This window comes from Lutra lutra, chromosome X (assembly GCF_902655055.1).
Source record: "Lutra lutra chromosome X, mLutLut1.2, whole genome shotgun sequence".
Classification (NCBI taxonomy): domain Eukaryota; kingdom Metazoa; phylum Chordata; class Mammalia; order Carnivora; family Mustelidae; genus Lutra; species Lutra lutra.
The window spans coordinates 36,931,894-36,951,768 of NC_062296.1; the positions used below are offsets into that span (position 1 = coordinate 36,931,894).

Below are 19,875 nucleotides of genomic sequence, written 5' to 3' on the forward strand. Positions count from 1 at the left end.
TATGCATTTCCCTAATTAATAATGCTGAGTAACTTTTCATGCATTTATTTGCCATCTACATATCTTAGTTTATGAAGTAACTTAAAATCTTTTGCTACTTTGTTTCTAATTTAATTTTATTTTGGGGGTTGTTTTATTAATGAGTTTTGAAATTCCTTTACATAATCTATATATAAGACTCTTTATGCGATATGTGATTTGCAAATATTTTTTTCCTAGACTGTGGGTTGTCTTTTCATTCTCTGAACAATGTCTTCAAAAAAGAATAATTTCTTAATTTTGATGAAATACAATTTACCAACTGTTTCTTTTTTTTTTTTAATTTTACTTTATCTTTTCAGTGTTCCAAGATATCAACCTTTTCCTTGATGGATTATGTTTTTGGTATCCTAAGAAATATCTGCCTAACCCAGATCATAAGGATTTTCTCCTATGTTTTCTTCTAAAATATGTCTAGATTTAGGAGTTTTGTTTTGTATTGTTTTGTTTAAAGATTTTATTTATTTATTTGACAGAGAGAGACACAGCGAGAGGGGAAACACAAGCAGGGGGAGTGGGAGAGGGAGAATCAGGCTTCCCACAGAGCAGAGAGCCCAATGTGGGGCTGGATCCCAGAACCCTGGGATCATGACGTGAGCCGAAGGCAGCTGCTTAATGACTGAGCCACCCAGGCACCCCCAGATTTAAGTTTTTCTACAATCCACTGTGAGTTAATTTTTATATATCGTGCAAGCAATGAGCCAAAGTCCATTTTTGTGCATATGCACGTCTAATTATTCCAGTACTATTTGTTGAAAGACTATCTTTTCTCTACCTAACTGCCTTTGCACTTTTGTAAAAAAAAAAAAAAAAAAAAAAAATCAATTCATTACATATCTGTGGGTCTATTTATGGAATTTTATTCTGTTCCATTCATCTATATGTCTCTTTCTTTGCTATTAACACACAATTATGTTTACTATAGTTTTATACTGTCTTAGAATTGTGTACTCTATTGTGTATTTCCTTCTTTTCCCTATTTTAAATTTGATTTACTTGTCCTTTTCCAGGTTCTTAAGTGGAAAATGTAGGTCAGTAATTTTAAAGCTTTCTTCTTTTCTAACATAGGTATTTAAAGTTATTTCCCACTAAGTCCTGCTTTAACTCCATCCTACAATTCTTAACACTGCAGTTTAATCATTATGCAACTTGATATATTTTCTAATTTTCCTTGTGATTTCTTCTTTGGTCTATCAGTTACTTAGAATAGTGTTTGCTAACTTCCAAATAGTAGGGAATTTTCTACGTATCTTATTATTATTGATTTCATATTCATTCCATGTAGTCAGAGAATATATACTTATGTTTTCAATCTTTTGGAATTAATAGGGCCTCATTTTATGGCACATCATATGGCCTATCATGGAGAAATTCCATCTGCCTTTGGGGAAAAAAAAAACATTCTATAATTGGATGTAGGACTTCATATATGTCAATTAGTTCTAGGTTGTTAATAATGGAATTCAAGTCGTCTATGCCTTTACTGATTTTTTTTCCTAGTTGTTCTGTCAATGACTAAGATAGGTGTATTAGGATCTATCAACTATGATTGTGGATTTGTCTATTTGTCCCTTTAATTCTGTCACTTTTGCTTCATGTATTTTGAAGCTCTCATGCTATGCTTTCGACAATCTTCTATCCATCACACAAGAGCCCAAATAGCCAAAGTAATCTTGAAAAAGAAAAAGCTGGAGGCATCACAATTCCAGACTTCAAATTATATTACAAAGCTACGTAGTCAAAACAGTACGATATTGGCACAAAAATAGACACATAAATCAATAGCACAGAACAGAAAACTCATAAATAAACCCACAACTATATGGCCAGTTAATCTTTAACAAAACAGTAAAGAATATCCAATTGGAAAAAGTCAATCTCTTCAACAAGTGGTGTTGGGGAAACGACAATGATGTGATGAAACTAGACCATTTTCTTATACCCTACACAAAAATAAATTCAAAATGGATGAAAGACCTAAATGTAAGAGAGGAAACCATCAAAATCGTAGAGGAAAAAACAGGCAGCAACTCTTTGACCATGGCTGCAGCAACATCTTACTAGGCACATCTCCAGAGGCAAGGGAAACAAAAGTGAAAATGAACTACTGGGATTTCATCAAGATAAAAAGCTTCTGTACATTGAAGGAAACAATCAATAAAACTAAAAGATAACTGGTGGATGGGAGAAGGTATGTGCAAATGACATGCAGGATAAAGGGCTAGAATCTAGAATCTGTAAAGAACACATCAAAATCAACATCCAAAAAATAAATAATACAGTTAAGAAATGGGCAGAAGACATGGATAGACATTTCTCCAAATATGACATACAAATTGCTAACAGACACATGTAAAAATGCTCAATATCACTCATCATCAGGGAAATACAAATCAAAACCACAATGACCGTCAGAATGGCTAAAATTAACAACTCAGGAAGCAACAGATGTTGGCAAGTATGCAGAGAAAGGGGAACCCTCTTACAATGTGGTGGGAACACAAGCTGGTGCAGCTACTCTGGAAAACAGTATGGAGGTTCCTCAAGAAGTTAAAAATAGAGCTACTCTATGACCCTGCAATTGCACTACTGGGTATTTACAGAAAGATACAAAAGTGCTGATTCGAAGGGGGCACACACCCCCCAATGTTTATAGCAATACTATCAACAACAGCAAAATTATGGAAAGAGCACAAATGTCCATCAACTGACGAATGGACAAAGAAGATGTGGCATATATACCATGGGATATCACTCAACCATCAAAAAGAATGAAATCTTGCTATTTGTAACAACCATGGATGGAACTAGAGAGTATAATGCCAAGTGAGGTAAGTCAGAGAAAGACAAATAAATATATTATTTCACTCATATGTGGAATTTAAGAAACAAAAGAGATGAATAGGGGAAGGGAAGGAAAAATAAAATGAGGAAAAAAAAACAGAGAGGGAGGCAAACCATAGGGACTGTACAGTTAAGAGAACAAACGAGAGTTGCTGGTGATAGGTATTAAAAAGGACTCTTGTGGGGATGAAAAAAATAAGATAAATAAAATTAGCTGATTTTTTTTAAATGGTTAGAAGACATGAACAGACTCTTCTCCAAAGACATCCAGATGGCCAAAAGACACATGAAAATATGTTCATCATTACTTACCATTGGAGAAATGCAAATCAAAACTACAATGAGCTATCATCTCACACCTATCAGAATGGTTAAAATCAACAGCACATGAAACAACAGGTATTGGCAAAGATGTGGAGAAAAAGGAACCCTCTTGCATTATTGGTGGGAATGTAAACTGGTGCAGCCACTCTGGAAAACAGTATGGAGGTTCCTCAAAAAGTTAAATATAGAGCTACCCTATGATCCAGCAATCACACTACTGAGTATTTACCAAAGGAATACAAAAATACTAATTCAAAGGGATACATGTACCCCTATGTTTATAGCAGCATAATTTACAATAGCTAAGATATGGAAGCAGCCCATGTGTCTACTTGTTGATGAATGAATAAAGAGGTGGTGTATGTATATATATAATAGAATATTACTCAGCCATGAAAAGAATGAAATCTTGCCATTTGCAATGACACAGATGATGCTGAATAGTATAATGCTAAGTGAAATAAGTCAGGGAAAGACAAATACCATGATTTCACTCATATGTCAACTTTAAGAAAAAAGACAAATGAACACAACGGAGAAAGAGAAAGAGAGAGAAATCAAGAAACAGACTCTTAACTACAGAGAACAAACTGACGGTTACCAGAAGGGAGGTATGTGGGGGGATGGGGTGAAATAGGTGATGGGGATTAAGGACTACAATCATCATGATGAGCACTGTGTGATGTATGGACATGTTATACACCAGAAACTAATATAACACTGTATGTTAACTAAATGGAATTAAAATAAAAACTTAAAAAATGAAATAAAATATTCAGTACAATTACTAAAAAAATTAAATGAATAGTCTTGTGTCTTGTAAATAAATTTAGAGAGGGGAAAAAGATATCATTTTTTATATTTACCCATATATACACCATTTCTAGTGCTTTCAATTCCTTCCCGGAAATCCACATTTCCCTTTAGCCTGAAGAAATTTCTTTATATTCGTTTAATGCAGATATGCTGATGAAGAATTACCTCATTTTATTAATGTCTTAAATTTGACTTTATTTTATTTTTAAAAATTATTATTGAAGTATAGTTGACATGCAATGCTATAGTAGTTTCAAATGTACAATATATTGATTCCACTATTCTACACGTTACTCGGTGTTCACCCTAAATGTATTCACCACCTGTCACCATGTAAGTTTATTACATTATTGTTGACTATGTTTCCTGTGCTGTACTTTTCATCTCCATGACTTGTTTATTTTATAACTGGAGATTTATACATCTTTACCTCCTTCACTTATTTAACCCATCCCCCAAAACCTCCCCTCTGGCACCCACCAGTTTGTTCTCTGTATTTAAGAGTCTGGTTTTTTGTTTGTCTTTATTTCTATTTTCATTGTATATAACAACTGTGTTTGCAGATTTTTCAACTCTCTATTGTTTTTATGTTATTGTACAGAATCCATTCTCTCAGATGAGAAGTCTGGCATCATTCATATCATAGTGCTCCTGTATGTAATGTGTATTTTTTCTCTAGCATCTTTCAAGATTTTCTTTAAATCTGTTTTTTCAGTTGATTCATTATGATGTGCCTAGGTATAGCTTCATTTTTATTGGGCTTGTGGTGTGCTAAATTTCTTATATCTATAAATTTATATTTTTTACCAAGTGTGAGAAATTCTTGTCATTACTACTGCCCCTTTAATTATTATTCCTTTTTCTCCCCTATTTTCTTCTCTCCCATTGTTACAGGACTCCATTTACATTTTGCATTAAACCCTGTAATACTGTCCCACAGGTCAGTGAGACCCTATGCTTTTGTTTTCTTTTTATTCTCTTTTTTCTTCAGATTATATCTTTCCTCAGATTCATCTTTAAATTTACTGACCCTTTCTTTCATCATCATGATTCTGCTGTTAAAAGTCTAACTGGTGAATTGTTCTTTCTCATATTTTGCTTTTCAAATCTAGAGTTCCCATTTTTTTAAGTTTCCAGTGCTCTGTTGTGACTCTCTATTTGTTCACTCATAGGAGCACATTTCCCTTTACATCAACAAATATATTTATCCTATTGGTTTAAATATCTGTCTATAAATTCTAACATCTGTGTTATTTCAGAGTTAGTTTTCATTCATGAGTCTTCTTCTTGACTATGGATCACTTTTACCTGTTACTTCTTAAACCTAGTAAGTTTTTTTTTTTTTAAAGATTTTATTTATTTGTCAGAGAGAGAATGAGCACAGGCAGACAGAATGGCAGGCAGAGGCTGAGGGAGAAGCAGGCTCCCCGCTGAGCAAGGAGCCCGATGTGGGACTCGATCCCAGGGCGCCGGGATCATGACCTGAGCTGAAGGCAGTTGCTTAACCAACTGAGCCACCCAGGCGTCCCTTAAACCTAGTAAGTTTTAATAGCAAATTAGACATTGTATATTATAGTCATCCTAGATTCTTTATCTTCCTCTGAAGTGTACTGAACTTATGTTTTTGGAAATAGTTAACTGATAAAACATTCAATGGACAGCAGTTAAATCTATGTTCAGTTATTGAAGACTTCCAGCTATTGTTTTTGGTGGGTTGAATGAATCCTCCCCTATACATACAAAGTTCAGGATTCAACCAAGAATTTTGGTGGAATTTACAGGTAAATTTTTGGGCTGTGCTCTCTGTGCCTCCTTCTATTGCAGCATATCTCTCATCACTTTACAGTCATTCTGGCATCCTCAACTCTGTCTTCTTAACTTCTTAAGCCAGTAAGACTGTGGCTTTTTGTCTGGGTTCTAGCCATCCTCTGCCATGCAGACTGAAGGATGCACTCAGGAGAAAAGTCCATAAATGCAAACTTGCCCAGTGGACTTCCTTTCTTTCTAGGGTAGAATCCTCTCTACTTTTTTCCCGCTTTTGGTCACTCTCCTGTGCCATTACATAGGTGTCAGTTTCATCTGCTTCTCCCTCTCCCTAACCCCCAACCCCTGGCTCATGCTAGCACGTGTGTTCTCTCTCTCTCTCACATGAATAAATAAAATCTTTTTTAAAGTTGCTCTACCAATATCAGAAATGAATCTCGTTTCGTCTTTTTACCACTACAGAAAACACACACTTACTATAAAACTACTCCCCTCAAACTAATGTCACTTAAATAGGTGTCCTATTTAACACTGGTCAATTATTATTAACAGGAGCTCTGTTAGGAAGAAGTGAGTCAAATGGAGCTTGGAAATACAGCACTGGAGAACAAATAGGTTTCTTTACTCTAGGACTTTTAAACATTTTTAATGTTAGTAGACCTTCTGTATCCGTAAATGGAATATGCTCTTGAAATACTATCCTAAACTTTATCATATAGAATTAGTAATATTCACTGATTCGTTCAAAAACATTTGAGCCCCAGAGAGTGGAGACTAGAGTACGAACCTCTTTCTCCTAGCACAATTCTCTGTAGGCCACAATTCGTTATACCTTCTTAATCTTTTAACTTCACTGTCAGTCACTGACTCAGAGTGGCTGGGTTTATGCTATTTAATTCTCACCAATACTTACTTTGTACTTACCACATGTACACAATAAGGGTGCTGATATGGAAAAAGTGTGATAAAAATAGAGATTCACCAATCATTAACTTACATGAACCAAATAAAAATATATGAAATTGTCTAGCATGATACCCAACACAGATTAGTAGCCTGATGCTAGGTTCCTTCTTAAGTGTTTTTCCCTTCTTCTGCATCTTAAGTCAGTGAGTTCAACAAGATTGATCATAGATAGGCAGACTGCAGCTCTCAGACCAAATGCAGTAAGAAGTCTGTTCTGTATAATCCAAGAACTAAGAAATTTTTTAACACCCTTAAGGGCTATTTTTAAAAATGAGAGAAAAATGTGTGACAGAAACCTTATGTGGCCCACAAAGCCTAAAATATTTACTCTGTGGTCTTTTACAGAAACTGTTTGCTAACCCCTGAGATATAATCTAATCCTTACAGCTATCTAAAATAAGCAGTATGGTAGAATTCATTTAATTTACTTAGATGCTGAGGTAGAGCCCTGTTTTCTTTTTTAAAAACACATTAAAACACTATTTTACTGGTTTTACTGAGTTTTCAAAGGTTCATTTCAAATCTTACCTTTTCTCCTTTTACACCACTACAGTCACATTTTGATCCTGGAGAACACCCATAGCAAACCTGTAAGGAAGAAAAAAAGGAATGAAAATTATTTAATATGAATCTGAAAACGAGTCTCTGACTTATCCCTCAACTAAATTTAGCAATCCAAACTTACAAACCAAATGGCAGAAAAATATCTGGAAGAATACATACCAAACTGCAAATAATGGTTTACCTCTGGGGAAGCTTTCACCTTTTATGGTACACACTTCCATTTGAATTTTCCACAATGACCATATGTTATAATTTTAAAGTGAAAAATATCTTGTTTAAAAGATATTAAAAATTAAAAAGAATTCAAACAACTTCACCTGTAATACGACTTGCCACTTGTCCAAGCTCTTAGGAACTCCTTGTTTTGTCCTAACATCACACAGAAGACATGACCTCTCAATCTATATTAGCAATGACCTTGGCAACTAGCCAAAGATGTCTGCTGGTTGAAGTTGCATGTATCTTGGCATTTATGAGCCATCGCAGAGCCTAAAATACATAATGCTATCTCTTACCAACTTTTTAAAATTTGCTCCCTCAGTCTCATCACTAGTAGCTCAGTCAAAATGACTCCAACAGTTTTACCACCAATGTTGCCACAGTCTAGATATTCTAAAGAGTCACTACTAGTAAGTTCATTAACTCATATTAAGAACTGAGTTCTTGAAGCCAGAAAAATATCCTCCTCTAAAATAAGAACCGGTAAGAGGGGTACCTGGCTGGCTCAGTTAGTTAGTAGAGCGACTCTTGATCTTGAGATTGTGAGTTTGAGCCCTACATTGGATGGAAGACAATAATCTTTAAAAAATAAAATAAAATATGGGTGCTTGGGTAGCTTAGTCATTAAGAATCTGCCTTTGGCTCAGGTCAAGGTCCCAGGGTCACGGGATCAAAGCCCAGCATTAGGCTCCTTGCTTGGCAGGAGGCCTGCTTTGCTCTCTCCCACTCCTTCTGCTTGTGTTCCCTCTCTCACTATATCTCTGTCTGTCAAATAAAATAAAAATAATAAATAAATAAAATAAAATAAGAACCCATAATAGAACAAGACAGTAGATGACTTCTGCCATCCAGATCTACCCTATACCCTGGCATAAAGCTGAACTTCCTAAATCATAATTAGTTAACATATGTAGATAGCTCACCATTTATGTACAATACAGTGGTATGCTTCTCATTAAATAACAGAAACTTTTATGTGATGTAAATACCAAGTAATGTGTATCAATGCTTAGTCTTGAAAGACCATGACTTAAAAATACCTTAGCCTCCTTCCTAACATTCCCTGTGTTCCTTTACTCCAACCACTACAAGCATATTTTCCCATTTCCTTATCAAACTACTGACCTCATCCTTCTACTCATAACTCCTAACCCACTCACACTCAGCTGTAATTAGAAGCCAGCCACACGTTCGAACTTCTTTTCCTGATAAAAGCAAACAACAATGGCTTGAGGTTGGGAATTAATCTCTTACACTGCAAGATGCTGTTCCAGTAAAAAATGCTCCTGACAGCTCTAATCTAAAGTCTGTTATGCAGCTATTATTTGTGATATATATGTGGTTAGGTTATACACTGGTTTTAGTATTATACATCAATGACATCACAAGGTAAATGGACTTATACAAACTTACTCATCAAACATGAATTGGGCATGATTAGAGGCCAGAAAACTTGTTAGGCACTGAAGACAGATAAGACACAGCTCCTTCCAACATATAAAACTAACTCAACAAATACTTGTTGATCACCCACTATGTTATGTTAGGTGCAGGTGGAAGATGCAAAGACAGTACATATTGCTCTCTGAATTCCATACAGAAAAATTACATTATAGCGTGTCAGGAATGGAGGTTAATTTAAGATATTTACTAGTTTTGGGCAAGCATGAATTCTAGATTTCAAAGTACAAACATACAAATTTTAGAAACTACTGATTCACAAGATAAAGACTGCCAATGGTCTCATATTCACTGAATTAGATTGTGCATATTATCAATACTCAGTGACATGCATTAATGGAGGAGTAAATGATAATCTAAAATGGTTATACATCTAAAAATAAGATTTGACTTTGGAATGTATGTCTCTACTCTAAATGTAAATATGTGATCATCATTTTCTGGTGTTACAAGTAAAAGACGGTGTAACTTTCTATTTTCATCTTTCACTAAAAAATCTTTCTTTTTAAAATATAAATTAAGCTCCTGAGAACAATGCAAAGCAATAGACAGAGGATTTTGTTAATATGGAGAAGATACTACGTGAATTTTCTTTACAATTGTATTTCTGGCTTCTCAATATCCTACAAAATCCTACAAATCCTAATATAATCTGTAAACAACCAATATAACTTTAAATATGTGTGCATGTTATTTTGGAAGTAATTTTATACAGTATATTTTTAAAAATTAATAATTTCATCTTTTTTCACTTCTTTATTGCTTAACATGTAGCTATACTTTAGAGAGGTCACTACTTAAAACATTTTATATTGGTTTGAATTCAATTTAAAAATTTATCTTATATTCTATCTATTCTACCTACATCATGATGAGACCGGAGCTGGGGGGCCAGGGGGTGGTGTGTTTAAAGGCATTGTAATACACACACCAACCACTAGATGCCACTTTCCATACAGTTTATAGCAGTGATGGCCACAAGGAACTAGCCCCAATCTGACGTGTGGTTAATGGAGCAACTTGTTTTTTACCAACAGCCGCTAATATTTACTAGGTATCCAATAAGTACAAAGCACAATTTTAGGGCTATTAGTGATACCAAAAAATGTGTAGACATGAACGCTGCCTTTAAGAAACTTCCAATCTAGTAAAACAAACAAACAAACAAACAAACACCTATGCCTACATAAATAAAAATTTAAATACAATGGAATAATGATGTAGGAGACAATGGTAATAGAATGAGTTCTAAAATATAAGAAATACATTCTGAGTTTACCTCAACAATTGAATCATTAGGAGACTATAAACAAGTCAATTCCCATACTCTAGAACTCAGTTTTTTCTCTTTGGTAAAATGACAAAGATGGATAATACAATCTCTTTCAGAAGCTTCCAGCTTTTACAGCCTGTGATTCAGTATGATTTACCAAGTAAAAATGAGTGGTATAGTCAATAATTGCTGTCAAAATTAAGAAAGGAAGTTCCCTTGAGCTTAGGAGTATTCGTAACAGCTCCTCAAAGAAAGAAAGTAAATAACTTGACTTCAATTTTGAAGGATGGACAGAAAGATATCTAGAGCAAAAATGGCCATGGCAAGTACTAAGATTAAAACACAAAATTTTTGTGGGCAAAGAGCCAGGTAAAATAAACATTAAATACCTTAGTCTAAGGACTTCTTAAATCCATATGAAAAAAGTATAGGAGGAGATAAGGCCAAAAAAAGAAAGTTCTTTTAAAAACTGGAAAAACTATTTAATTCTGCAGTCATTGAACATTCTTAAAGCAAGAACATAATGCGACTATAATAATGTTTTAAATGTTTTAAGGAGAAAATAATAAAAAGTGTGGAGGATTTTTTATTATCACATAGTAAAACACATCATGAAACTATAATAATTAAAACAGCATGGTATCATTCAAAGAATGGGCAGCTTGATGAGTCATAATACAAAGGCCAGAAACACACATACACACACACACATTTACTATATGATAAAAGTTGGCATATCAAATAAATGTGAAAATAATGGTTTGATGAACATATGGTGCTAGGACAAGTATAGAAAACAATAAATTCAGATCTCAGGCTCCTAGTAAAAAAATATATATATGAGAATTAAAAGTATGAATAAAAGTAAACTTCTATATGCATTATAATCACTTAAAGAACCTCACAAAAATTCAGGTACTAGGACCCCATCTTAGAGATGCTATTTCAATTAGTTTGAAATTGGCTACCAGATTCTGAAAGTTTAGTAAACATCTCTAGGTAATTCTGATTCAGTGATTCAAAATATATATATTACAAAATAATGGCATAGAAAAATAAGAAATATTCCAAGATGTGGCTAAGTATCCCGACTGATATGACTGCTTGAAAAAAAAAAAAAACTAAAAATGCTTTTAAAATGTAAAAATTTCTTAAAGCACCAAAAAGAAGCACAATAGGATTTATCAGGCCAAAATCTAGAGGAAAAAAAAAAAAACAGTAAATGAGCAATGAAACTACTTTTGCCCTGAGGGCATTGACCAAACTTGTGAGAATTTGAGATCCTTGTTTCACAACTTCTTCAGTAAAGGTGTTTCATACATTAAAAAAAAAAAAAAGTACCCCACAACTGCTTCCCCAGGAACTTTTAAGAAAGATATCTTGGCACTCAGCAGTGAGTACCGGAGGTTGGGGGGGACATATCTCTGAGAAAATATAACCACAAACTGGCCTACATACAGATTTACAATCCAAATTAGCATTTAGCTGGGTGGCCCAGTAACCTCCAACTGTGAAGGTGCTTAGAGCAGCCTCTAATTGCTTTGACCTCCCAGAGCCTGGGCAGAAATACACACAAAGCCTGTGTAGAAAAACATACCTTCAGAGTAAACTTCAAAGAATTCTAAAAAAAACTTTTTGAAAGGAAAATAAGATATCCTACTCAAAAATCATTAAGCATACAAGGAAGCAAAATATCATAAGCAAAACCAGGAGAAACTTCTGACAGCAGAAACTACTTGGCAAAAATGTCAGATATTAGAATTACTAGACATGAAATATGTAACTGTTTACAATTATGAAAGGTAGTCTTAAAATTGGAAAATAACAAATGAACCAAGAAATTGTAAACAAAAAAAGGTAACGTAACTGAATTGAAATAAAATACAAATTTTGTGAGTAAAAATTATGAAATTTAAAACTTAGTGGATGACCTTCAAAGCAGACTATATATAGCTAAAGAGAGTAAAATTTAAAACATGACAAAGTTAACACAAATTGTCTGTAATATATTACAGAGATAAAACATGGAAACTGTGAAATAATAGTTAAGCATGGAAGAAAAAGTGAAGAAGTGTATAGCATACAGGTAATTAGGTTTACAGAAGAAAAGGTGAAAGAGGGAACGTGGCAGGAACAACAGAGATAATGGCAAAGAGTTTTAAAAAAATAATGAGATCTGCAATTGAAGAAGTCTAGCAGATTCAATGGAAGAAAAATCAAACCCCAAAATAGACACAAAATAGTATAACCTCACAACATAAAAACAAAGACATGACCTTAAAAGTATCAAGAAAGACAAAAGAGATTGCCCTCAAAGGAGTGACAATTAATTTACAGATTAGTTCTCAGAAGTACAAAAGCCAGACTAGAATGACATTTTTAACACACTGAGAGAAAACTGTCAACTTATATTTTTTACCCAGTAAAAATACCTTTCAACAACAAGGTAAAAATACATTTTTAGACAAATAAAAACTGAGAAAGTATGTCCACAACAGGATGACACAATAAGAAATTCAAACCTTTTGAATATCTTCTGCCTTTATATGAAAGGAAATAAAATTGAAATGGAAGGTCTAAAATACAAAAACTAATGGAGAAAAAAAATGTGGTAAATTTGTGGGTGAATTTAAACAAATAGTAACTGTAAAACACAATTATAAAAAGAGATGCAGGGTTCAAAAATACAGAACTAAAAAGAAAAACAGTGATAATACAATGTAAGTCAGGGGAGGATGAGTGAAGTTAAAGTATTCTAAGGTCATTGTAATTGTGTGGAAAACAGGCATGGATGGGTATTGATTACTTTAGACTTTGATAAGGTAAGCATACAACTTAGGTATTCTAATTCCTAGGGTAAACCTTAAAAGAAGGTAAGCGAGGTGTTAATTCCAAAGGAGTGGAAGGGGACAATACTCAATAAATCCATAAAAAGGCAAAAGAGAGGAAGAAAGTGTTATCATAGAATAGAAAGGAAAAATAGAAATATAACAATAATTATGTCAATATAAGTACGTGTAAATGACATGATATAAGGAAATAATCAGACAAATGTGGAATGTGGTATATATGAAGGACAACTACCACAGACTCTCCAAAAAGTCAATGCCATGCCAGGCTTTGTGAATGACAGCTCGAGGACCTCTGAGGATCATCTCCCTTGCAAAACAATAGCTGGTGAAACCAAAACAAACAAACAAACAAAATTTATGTCTCTGGATATTGCCCTAAGAAGCTACATCAAATGAAGAAACGCCATTCAACAAAATTTACTAAATCTCAGTATGAACAGCAAGAATCTATGGCATTTTCTTTTCCTCTCTCCCTTTCCTGCTCAGCTTAACAAAAGCTCCAAAAGAGGTGGAAGTAGATATGAACCCAGAGCTCCTTCTCCCTCCAGCTTCCAGCTGAGCACTACAGCATCTCAATTCAACAGGTCATCGGAATTTCTCACTCTCCGCCTGCTCAGTTCCAAGTTGCACAAGCTCTATTCCAACCTAAAACAGCTGAGAATTCTAAGGCTTTTGTTTTCTACACAGCCTCAACTCATACACAAAAGCTCTATACTCCATGCATTGGCAGACTGACAGTACTGTACTCAACTGCCCCAACGACAGCTCATCCACAGAGTATAGGGTTGATGCTAGCAGAAGCAAGATGAGAAGACCAAATGGTCCTTCCCTGTACCCCCCTGCTCATAAAGCAGAGTGTCACTTCAAGAGAAGCAGGTCTCTCTTCCTGCCCCCCCCCCCCCAACTCTGGAACACTGCCATAGAAGTTTTCCCTGGGTGGTGGTGGATTGGGGAACCAAAGAGCTCTGAAGCTCTCCCTAAAGGAACAGAGTTTACTAGGGAAGTTCTAATTATAACAATGTATTTCTGAGTTGTAACATATATAGATGTAAGATGTATAACAATAACAACATAAAAAGGAGAGAAAGGGAATAGAGCTTCATAGGAGCAATATTTATCTTATTGGAATTACGTTGCTATAAATCTTCAGTAGATTCTGACAGATTATTTGTCCATGGTAAGTACTAGAGCAAACACTAGAAAACAACTCAAAAAATAGTGGAGGAAAATCATTAAAGGAATTACAATATTTAACTAGAAAATATTCACCTAAGAAAAAAGGAGACTGTCGAGGAGGAACAGAAGAAAAAAGAAAGCACAAGAAATACAGTAAACAAAAAAGGCAGACAGAAATCTAATGATATCAATCACAACAATATGACTGCATTAAACAAGCCAATCAAAATTCAGAAGTTCTCAGACTATATAAAAAAGCAAGATCAAATGATGTCTACAAGAAAACCCAATAGTTTAAATATACAAAAGCTTGAAAATAAATAAAGAATGGAAATAATACAATAGAATAAATAGACTAAATGTGGGATGCATAAGTATCCCTTACAGGAAATTTATAGTAGTAAATGTCTATGTTTAAAAAAGATGACAAGTCAATAACTAAACTTTTGGGGCACCTGGGAGGCTCAGTCTTAAGCATCTGCCTTCAGCTCAGGTCATGATCCCAGGGTCCTGGGATGGAGCCCCACATTAAGCTCCCTGCTCTATGGGAAGCCTGCTTTTCCCTCTCCCACTCTTCTGCTTGTGTTCCCTCTCTTGCTGTCTCTCTCTCTGTCAAATAAATAAATAAATCTTCAAAGAATAAACTAAACTTTAAACTTTAGACATTAGGAAAAAGAGACCAAACTAACCTAAAGCAAGTAGAAGGGAGAAAATAATACATATGTGGGTTGAAATTAGTTAAGTGGAGAATAGAAAAATAGAAAAAAAAATCAAAGAAACCAGAAGTTGCTTCTTTGAAAAGATTGACAAAATTGACAAGCCAACAAGAAAGAGACACTCAAGTAATGAGTTTTGTTGAAAGATTTTTTTTTAAAGATTTTATTTATTTATTTGACAGAGAGAGATCACAAGTAGGCAGAGAGGCAGGCAGAGAGAGAGGGAAGCAGGCTCCCCGCAGAGCAGAGAGCCTGATGCAGGGCTCGATCCCAGGACCCTGAGATCATGACCTGAGCCGAAGGCAGAGGCTTTAACCCACTGAGCCCCCAGGCGCCCCTGTTGAAAGATTTTTTGATTGAAAGACTCAAATTATTAAAATCAGGAATGAAAGAGGGGACATTACCACAAATATAGGTAGGAACAGCAGGGAACTTCCTCAGGCTAATAAAGGCATCTACAAAAAACCCTTGGTGAACATCATAATTACTGGTAAAAGACTAAATCCTTTCCCTACATATCAGGACAAGACAAGGATGTCTAGTCTGTTACTTCCTTTCAACATCATCCTACAGGTTCTAACCAGGGTAATTAGACGAGAAATGAGCCATTCATATTACAAAGGAAGAAGTAAAGCTATCTCTATCACATATAACACAGTTTATATAGAGAAAATCCTATTAAAGCTAATAAATAAGTTCACAATATGACAAGGCACAAAATCAATATACCAAAAAAACCCCTGTATTTCCATATACTAGCATGAAATTAAGTAAAAATCCATTTACAATGGTGTGAAGAAGAATACTCAGGAATATAAAGATAATTAAATATATATAAAATTGATATGGAATTTATATGAAATTGCAAGGTACCTCAAAAGTCAAAACAGATTTGAAAAAGAAAGTTGGAGAACTCAAACTTATCATTTTCTAAACTTACTACAAATCTACAGTAATCAAATTGTATCAGGACAGACCTACAAATCAATAGAATAGACATGAGACTCCAAAAATAAACCCATGCATCCATGATGCATTTGTTTTTATAAGGGGTCAAGAACATTTACTAAAGGAAAATAAGGTTTTTTCAGCAAATAGGGCTGAGACAATTGAATATACACATGCAAACCAATGAACGTGCATGTTCAGGTTCCTCACACCATACATAAAAATTAAATCAAAATGGATCATAAATTAATGCAAGAGATAAAACTATAAAAACCCTTAAATGAAAATGTAACTAAATCGGCAGTCCCGAGAGGAAAATATATGCGATACAAGCCTTTCTCAAGAAATGAGAAAGGTCTCAAATACACAACCTAACCCTACACCTAAGGAGCTAGAGAAAGAACAACAAAGAAAGCCTAAACCCAGCAGGAGAAGAGAAATAATAAATATCAGAGCAGAAATCAATGAAATAGAAACCAAAAAAACAACAGAACAAATCAACGAACTAGGAGCTGGTTCTCTGAAAGAATTAATAAGATTGAATAAACCACTGGCCAGACTATCAAAAGAAAAGAGAAAAGACCCAAATAAATAAAATCATGAATGAAAGAGGAGAGATCACAACCAACACCAAAGAAATACAAACAATTATAAGAACATATTATGAGCAACTCTACGCCAACAAATTTGACAATCTGGAAGAAATGGAGGCATTCCTAGAGACATAGAAACTACCACAACTGAACCAGGAAGAAATAGAAAACCTGAACAGACCCATAACAGTAAGGAGATTGAAACAGTCATCAAAATCTCCAAACAAACAAAGCCCAGGGCCCAGACGGCTTCCCGGGGCAATTCTACCAAACATTTAAAGAAGAACTAATTCCTATTCCCCCTGAAACTGTTCAAAAAAATTAGAATGGAAGGAAAACTTCCAAACTCATTTTATGGGTGCCAGCATCACCTTGATCCCAAAACCAGACAAGGATCCCACCAAAAAAGAGAATTCCAGACCAATATCCTTGATGAACACAGATATGAAAATTCTCACCAAAATACTAGCCAATAAGATCCAACAGTACATTAAAAGGATTATTCACCATGACCAAGTGGGCTTTATTCCAGGGCTGCAAGGTTGGTTCAACAGCCACAAATAAATGTGATACAACACATAACAAAAGAAAGAACAAGAACCATATGATACTCTCAATAGATGCTGAAACAGCTTTTGACAAAGTACAGCATCCCTTCCTGATCAAAACTCTTCAAAGTGTAGGGATAGAGGGCACATACCTCAATATTATCAAAGCCATCTATGAAAAACCCACCGCAATATCATTCTCAATGGAGAAAACTGAAAGCTTTTCCGCTAAGGTCAGGAACGTGGCAGGGATGTCCGTTATCACCACTGCTATTCAACATAGTACTAGAAGTCCTAGCCTCAGCAATCAGACAACAAAAGGAAATTAAGGCATCCAAATCGGCAAAGAAGAAGTCAAACTATCACTGTTTGCAGATGACATGATACTACATGTGGAAAACCCAAAGACTTCCCACTCCAAAACTGCTAGAACTTGTACAGGAATTCAGTAAAGTGTCCAGGATATAAGTCAATGCACAGAAATCAGTTGCATTTCTTTACACCAACAACAAGACAGAAGAAAGAGAATGAAGGAGTCAATTCTACTTACAATTGCACCCAAAACCGTAAGATACCTAGGAATAAACCTAACCAAAGAGGCAAAGAATCTATACTCAGAAAACTATAAAGTACTCATGAAAGAAATTGAGGAAGACACAAAGAAATGGAAAAATGTTCCATGCTCCTGGATTGGAAGAACAAATATTGTGAAAATGTCTAAGCTACCTAATGTAATCTACACATTTAATGCAATTCCTATCAAAATCCCATCCATTTTTTTTCAAAGAAATGGAACAAATAATCCTAAAATTTATATGGAACCAGAAAAGACCTTGAATAGCCAAAGGAATATTGAAAAAGAAAGTCAATGTTGGTGGCATCACAATTCCAGACTTCAAGCTCTATTACAAAGCTGTCATCATCAAGACAGTATGGTACTGGCACAAAAACAGGACACATAGATCAATGGAACAAAATAGAGAGCCCAGAATAGACCCTCAACTCTATGGTCAACTAATCTTTGACAAAGCAGGAAAGAATGTCCAATCTTCAACAAATGGTGTTGGGAAAATTGGACAGCCACATGCAGAAAAATGAAATTGGATCAATTTCCTTACACCACACATGAAAACAGACTCAAAACGGATGAATGACCTCAATGTGAGAAAGGAATCCATCAAAATCCTGGAGGAGAACACAGGCAGCAACCTCTTCAACCTTAGCCGCAGCAACTTCTTCCTGGGAACATCGCCAAAGGCAAGGGAAGCAAGGGCAAAAATGAACTATTGGAATTTCATCAAGATCAAAAGCTTCTGCCACAGCAAAGGAAACAGTTAACAAAACCAAAAGACAACTGACAGAATGGGAGAAGATATTTGCAAACGACATATCAGATAAGGGCTAGTATCCAAAACTATAAAGAGCTTAGCAAACTCAACACCCAAAGAACAAATAATCCAATCAAGAAATGGCAGAGGACATGAACAGACATTTCTGCAAAGAAGACATCTAGATGGCCAACAGACACATGAAAGAATGCTCCACATCACTCAGCATCAGGGAAATACAAATCAAAACCACAACGAGATATCACCTCACACAAGTCAGAATGGCTAAAATTAACAAGTCAGGAAATGACAGATGCTGGCGAGGATGCGGAGAAAGGGGAACCCTCCTACACTGTTGGTGGGAATGCAAGCTGGTGCAATCACTCTGGAAAATAGCATGGAGCTACTCTATGAAAATAGAGCTACTCTATGACCCTGCAATTGCACTACTGGGTATTTACCCTAAAGATACAAACGTAGTGGGGCACCTGGGTGGCTCAGTGGTTAAGCCTCTGCCTTCGGCTCAGGTCATGATCTCAGGGTCCTGGGATCGAGTCCCGCATCGGGCTTTCCCCTCTGCAGGGAGCCTGCTTCTTCCCCTCTCTCTCTCTGCTTGCCTCTCTGCCCGCTTGTGATCTCTCTCTGTCAAATAAATAAAATCTTAAAAAAAAAAAAAAAGATACAAACGTAGTGATCCGAAGGGGCACGTGCACCCGAATGTTTATAGCAGTAATGTCCACAAAAGCCAAACTATGGAAAGACCATAGATGTCCATCAACAGATGAATGGATAAAGAAGATGTGGTATATACGCAATGGAATACTATGCAGCCATCAAAAGAATGAAATCTTGCCATTTGCGACAACATGGATGGAACTAGAGGGTATTATGCTTAGCGAAATAAGTCAATCGGAGAAAGACAACTATCACATGATCTCCCTGATATGAGGAAGTGGAGATGCAACATGGGGGGTTGGGGGGGTAGGAGAAGAATAAATGAAACAAGATGGGATCAGGAGGGAGACAAACCACAAGAGACTCTTAATCTCACAGAACAAACTGAGGGTTGCTGGGGGGAGGGGGGGAAGGGAGGAAAAGTGGTGGGGTTATGGAAATTGGGGGCAGTGTGTGCTGTGGGTGAGTGCTGTGAGGTGTGTAAACCTGGTGATTCACAGACCTCCTGGGGCTAATAAAACACATTATATGTTTATAAAAAAATTGAAAAAATTAAAAAAGAAAATGTAACTAAATCTTCTGACCTTTGGTTAGTCAAAGCCTTTTTAACATATGTTATCAAAAGCAACAAACGATAAAAGAAAAAAGTAGGTATGTTTTAAATCTCATAAATATTTATTTTTTAAAATTTTAATCAAATTTTAATATTGTGCTTCAAAGAACACTATAAGGATAGTGAAAGACAACCTATGACGTGGAAAAAATGTTT

At 35.3% G+C, this 19,875-nt stretch overlaps 1 protein-coding gene across 4 annotated transcripts in view; it reads right to left on the reverse strand.

Annotated features, from left to right (window-relative positions):
- Positions 1–19,875, reverse strand: part of COL4A5 (collagen type IV alpha 5 chain) — a 231,314-nt gene that overhangs the window by 130,665 nt on the left and 80,774 nt on the right. For all 4 annotated transcript variants that reach the window (XM_047715739.1, XM_047715736.1, XM_047715735.1 and 1 more), the window contains exon 2: positions 7,282–7,341. In XM_047715739.1, coding sequence (XP_047571695.1) covers positions 7,282–7,341 — 60 coding nt within the window. The remainder of the gene's footprint in view (positions 1–7,281; positions 7,342–19,875) is intronic.